At 39.8% G+C, this 6,000-nt stretch overlaps 1 protein-coding gene across 5 annotated transcripts in view; it reads left to right on the top strand.

Moving 5' to 3' along the window:
- The window catches only part of BICD1 (BICD cargo adaptor 1), a 198,791-nt gene that overhangs the window by 138,107 nt on the left and 54,684 nt on the right, over window positions 1-6,000 (top strand). For all 5 annotated transcript variants that reach the window (XM_024747133.1, XM_024747131.1, XM_024747132.1 and 2 more), the window contains exon 4: window positions 2,791-3,216. In XM_024747133.1, coding sequence (XP_024602901.1) covers window positions 2,791-3,216 — 426 coding nt within the window. The remainder of the gene's footprint in view (window positions 1-2,790; window positions 3,217-6,000) is intronic.

Here is a 6,000-nt window from a genome sequence, read left to right as displayed (position 1 = left end):
TTTTTTTTTTTTTTGCGGTATTTGGGCCTCTCACTGTTGTGGTCTCTCCCATTGCGGAGCACAGGCTCCGGACGCGCAGGCTCAGCGGCCGTGGCTCACGGACCCAGCCTCTCCGCGGTATGTGGGATCTTCCCGGACCGGGGCACGAACCCGTGTCCCCTGCATCGGCAGGCGGACTCTCAACCACTGCGCCACCAGGGAAGCCTGGCCATGTATTTTTTAAGAAGAAAAAACGTGGTCACTGGCTCAAAGAGCTCATGGTCCCAGTAGGGAAGGCAGGTGATAAACTCAACCATCCATGTAATTGAAGAGTAAAGCTATGTGTTAGGTTTGGCAATACGGGTCCAAATTAAGATCTTTAGAGTTCTAAATAAAGCCCAAATGGAAAACAGCAAGAAAAAAAAAAAAGATCTTTAGAGTTCCTAAACTCTGAAAATATTATGGTACTTATTTCCAACCCTCATTAAAAATAGAATTACTAAACTATGAAGTTGCTATAATGAATCGCAAGAAAGTACTGATTTTTCTCGTGGTGACTACTTTGATGCTTTCTTTAACATATCGAATACCAATTTTTAAGTGCCTTCTCATTCTATTTCTTGGTGCCTCCACTTTGCTGGGGCTCTAATCATATGATAAAGCCTTGCAATGATGGTACAAGAAAGGAGTGATCTGTTTGCCTGAGTGGGTCAACAAAGACTTCAAATTAGGATCAGAGTCTTGACTTGGGTCTTGAATGATGAATAAGAGTTTTCCAGTTGACTGTCTTTGCCTAGGCAGAGAAACATGAGACAGCTGGGTGAATAGGAACCACATGTGAGAGAGTGGAATGAGTGAAGCTGCCCAGCTAGAAAGAGGTCAAGTCCCTAAACACAGTTTATTATTAGTATCTATATCATAATTGATGTTGTTATATTTTTTTCTATTTTATTTTTTCATTCACAATAGTTTATTCAGCAAATACTTATTAAGAGCAGAATTTTGTTGAAACACTATGAAGGAATACTGAAGCACTGTGAGGGACACCTGGGTGCATAGAAAGTATTTCCTCTAAGTAGTTGTGGAGAATATTTATTAAAAATATTTATTAAAAGGTGGCATGTGGTAAGAGCCATGGAAAAGGCCCCAAAGAAGGCATTTGGGCTCAGAGCGGAGTTCTCTTTCACCTATAGACTTTCACAACCAAGAGAGTGTTTGAACAGGCTCTTATTTGGTTGTAATTCAAGAGTAATATATTGATAACAATATATATGTATTATTTTTCTTAAAATCACCTTTATTCCCACCACTAAAGAACAACTATTATTAACATTTTGTTAAATTTCCATTTGATCTCTTGTATTCCACAGTCGTAATACATTATCCTTTTTCACTCAGTTGTATTTATTTCCTATATCATTACAAACCTATTGTTGACATCGTTTTGATAACTAAGATTATATCATATTCTTAAGAAATTATTTGTTCAAGGGATTATGGCTATGCTTTTAAAAAAAATTATCTCTTAGGGATAGATCCTAAAGTATGTGATATCTAGGGGTTAAAATAATCCAGCTAGGGGAGTGAATGGAAATATAGATGAAAGAAGAGTAGACAGGAGTTGATGACTGTTGAAGCTGAGTGGTGGGCTCCTGGGGGTTTATTGAACTCTTCTTGCTACTTGGGTATTTTTACATTACCCACAATAAAAAGTTTTTTAGAAAAGAAAAACATCTCATTATGTGATGGTAAAAATATGTGGTAGATTTAGATTGTTCTCAATTCTTTACTCTCTCCCTCTGCCACGTAACCTGGCAGTGCCCTAGAAAGGGCAGAATAAATTGGCCAGCTCTATTGACCTTGGTATTAGTCATGTGACTCTCTGACCATTGGAATGTTAGCAGACATGATGGAGCACAGATTTCAGACATACTACCTTGGTTTGACTAATCCCCTTACCTTCATGCCCCAGGAAGCGTGACCCTTCAAGTTTGGTCCTAAAACAAGACATGTGCAGCTGACCTGAACACAGTCTGAAGCCTGAAGCCAAGTCTATCCAACTGGCAGCCTGAAGCAGAGCTGCTGGTGCTGGCACACAATCACCTGGTTATGTGGGGATCTTTCTTGCAGCTTTGCTTGTGTAAGAGATCTTCCGGCAGTTTCCAGTTGGTTTTCTGTGAGAATTGTCCCACATGTAGATGTATTTGATGTGTTTGTGGGGGGAGGTGAGTTCCATGTCCTCCTAATCGACCATCTTGATCCACTTCCATGTATTTTTTTGTTTGGGAGTAATTGGTACTGTTATTGCAGATTCTATCCTTAAGCACATGAAGTTTTTCTTTGCTTTCTCATCTTACTCTCAAACATATTTTCTTGAGATTATATTCTTATTGTGATCATTTAACTAACTTACCCTGAGTTTTAAAATTTCCTCGTTATTAATAATTAAATAAAACAAAGTAATAGTGATGATAAAAATCTTTTCTTGGATTGTGAATATTCTGATAAACTATTACAAAAAAATATTCTTGATTTATTAAGCAAACAGTGCCCCCTTTTGACCACTGGACTCCGTAAAAGAAATCCTGAGAGAGAGGTACCTTTTTCATCTCTGCTAGGAATTGAATTTATATGTATGGATATCTAAAGAAACCATCCTGTGTTACCTTAATGGTGTATATACCGCGTGCTTCTCAGATTTATTTTGTAGCGTTTTAATTTTTAAATGTTAGGTCCACTAGAGTGTTTAATGGCAGTTTTGTTAGACCCAAATTTTAGTTTTATGAATCTTCTTTATCGTATCTGATTCAGGTTGAATACGAAGGCTTAAAGCATGAGATTAAGCGATTTGAGGAGGAGACAGTGCTGCTAAACAGCCAACTGGAAGATGCCATCCGGTTGAAAGAAATCGCTGAGCACCAACTGGAAGAAGCCCTTGAGACCTTAAAAAATGAAAGGGAGCAAAAGAACAGCCTGCGGAAGGAGCTCTCCCAGTACATCACACTCAATGATAACCATATCAGCATTTCAGTCGATGGACTCAAGTTTGCAGAGGATGGAAGTGAACCCAACAATGATGACAAAATGAACGGGCATATTCATGGGCCCCTTGTGAAACTGAATGGAGACTATCGGACTCCCACTCTAAGGAAAGGAGAGTCTCTACACCCTGTTTCTGACTTATTCAGTGAGCTGAACATCTCAGAAATACAGAAATTGAAGCAGCAACTTATGCAGGTAAGAACTTTGTTTAGGGCTGTTAGAGTGAATATTTTGTAAGTTACGTGTACTGTGTTGTGGGATTTCTTATTGTCACATTTTAGTTCCAGATTATTTTTTAAAATATTCTTGAACTAGCAACTTTGAAACTACAATAGTTTAGAAAGACACAAAAGAGATGTTGAAGAGAAATCTCTCATTTGCATTGCTTTATGAAATTTATTTCTTAGATAAATTAGATAGCAATGGAGTGTGAAGGGAGAAAAGATAGCATCTTGATGCATTTATCACAAAAGAATTCAAAAGCTTTATACACAAGAGAAATGACAGAAAATGAAGTTTTCTATCACAAGCAACTCTGTGTATAGCTTCAAGATGAATGGTTATACTTCACAGCAATACTTTAAGCTCTAAAAGACATGAAGGACATGACATGGGGAGGGGGAAGGGTAAGATGGGACAAAGTGAGAGAGTGGCATGGACATATACACAATACCAAATAGATAGTTATTAGGAAGCAGCCGCATAGCACAGGGAGATCAGTTCAGTGCTTTGTGACCACCTAGAGGGGTGGGATAGGGAGGGTGGGAGGGAGGGAGATGCAAGAGGGAAGAGATATGGGGATACATGTATACGTATAGCTGATTCACTTTGTTATAAAGCAGAAACTAACACACCATTGTAAAGCAATTATACTCCAGTAAAGATGTTAAAAATAAATAAATAAGTAAAAGACATGAAGGACTTTCTATATATAAACTAGCAGGATATCATATGATTATGATCATATGATTAAAAATACAGAACAGGTATAAATCTGAAACCAAGGATTTCTTCTCCCTCCATGAGCTAGGCCTTAAATTTTTAGCATCTTCTAATCAAATGTCTTGGGGAGAGTCCCACAAGCTTACCTCACTGTGAAATGGCTTTCTAATGTAGTCTTGCTTCCCGACTATACGTTAATCCAGTGATGATGGAAATGTTGTCAGAGGAGCAGCATCGCCACCACCATCATCACCTGTGGGCTGCTGTGGGACAAATTGTTGGGCTCCCCACAGATCTACTGAGCCAGGTATCTGCTTCAACAAGCTTGTTAGGTGACAAGTTTGAGGCTTGCTCTTCAGTCTGTTATCCCACCAAGGTTCTTTGCATAAAGCTGATAATTAAAAGCCTTAAGACTCTGGCAATCAATTTTTTTTTTATAGCAAACAGGGCTTATAATTTTCTTTTCTATTTATTTATTTATTTATCTATCTATCTATTTATTTATGGATGTGTTGGGTCTTTGTTGCTGAGTGTGGGCTTTCTCTAGTTGCAGCGAGTGGGGGCTACTCTTCATTGCAGTGCGCGGGCTTCTCTTGTTGTGGGGCAGGGGCTCTAGGTGCTCGGGCTTCAGAAGTTGTGGGGCGAGGGCTCAGTAGTTGTGGTACATGGGCTTAGTTGCTCTGCTGCATGTAGGATCTTCGCGGACCAGGGCTCGAACGCGTGTCCCCTGATCTTCCCGGACTGGGGCACGAACCCATGTCCCCTGCATCAGCAGGCGGACTCTCAACCACTGCGCCACCAGGGAAGCCCAGCAGGCAGATTCTTAACCACTGCACCTCCAGGGAAGTCCCAGGGCTTATAATTTTCTGCCTCTACAGAAATGATGACTGAAAATATAATTAGCAGAAGTAAATAAGACTAGAGAACCAATGAAATTAATATATTATTAGGCTTATTTTTAATATTATATCAAAAGTTAACATACCCTTTAACTTTTTATTTATTTACTTTTGGCTGCGTTGGGTCTTCGTTGCTGTGCGTGGGCTTTCTCTAGTTGCGGTGAGCGGGGGCTACTTTTCGTTGAGGTGCACGGGCTTCTCATTGCGGTGGCTTCTCTTGTTGCAGAGCATGGGCTCTAGGTGCGCGGGCTTCAGTAGTTGTGGCTCACAGGCTTTAGAGCGCAGGCTTAGTAGCTGTGGTGCATGAGCTTAGTTGCTCTACGGCATGTAGGATCTTCCCGGCCCAGGGATTGAACCCATGTCCCCTGCATTGGCAGGCGGATTCTTAACCACTGCGCCACGAGGGAAGTCCACCCTTTAACTTTTAACTTTACCTGCCCAGTGCTTTTGGCTGCTGAAAGAGAATTAGTGAGAATTCATTTTCTCAGTGTTCAATTTGAATCAAGGTAAGAGGGTATGGCCACTGGAAGAAAATTAATTTCATATAGATTTACCTGACTGCAAAGTGCAGTTCTGTGTAGGTAATACTTTTCCATGTCTTTTTGCTCACACATTTCTTGTGAAAAAAAATTTTTGTGACATATATTTACAAGAACGTATGCCCTCAAATTGAATAGAATTAATGTAAAATTTTTCTTAAACTATCATGTTGGTTTCTTTAGGATAAAAATTTAGTGGGTTGAAGCTTTTGTTTTTTCTTTTTAGTTTGGTGGCAGTGTAGAGTATATGAAGAAGAGGGGGTTTTATGTGTAAACAGCTCAGTAGTTTTCAATCAGGTCAACTATTGGTTGAAAGCTCAGAGCTGTTCTCAGTTTTAATCCTAAATGTAATCTGAGCTGGGGAATACAAAAGTCCAAAAGAGAGGAGTAGTTTAATCAAAAGAATGGTGGAGAACAAGTTCTCAGCAAGAGAGTGGTTCTCAATGGGAGCCACCTTGCAGCATTTGGGGTGGGATAGTTCCTCATTGTCTGAGTCTGTTTGATGAGTTACAGGAGGTTTAGCATCTCTGGTCCCAACCCATTAAATGCTCATTACATCTCCTCATAGATGTGGTGACCAAAAATGCCCCACACATTTC

Source organism: Neophocaena asiaeorientalis, unplaced genomic scaffold (assembly GCF_003031525.2).
Source record: "Neophocaena asiaeorientalis asiaeorientalis breed wild unplaced genomic scaffold, Neophocaena_asiaeorientalis_V1.1 scaffold487, whole genome shotgun sequence".
Taxonomy (NCBI): domain Eukaryota; kingdom Metazoa; phylum Chordata; class Mammalia; order Artiodactyla; family Phocoenidae; genus Neophocaena; species Neophocaena asiaeorientalis.
The sequence above is the reverse complement of the archived record's forward strand: the minus strand, read 5'-3'. Positions and strand labels throughout refer to the sequence as shown.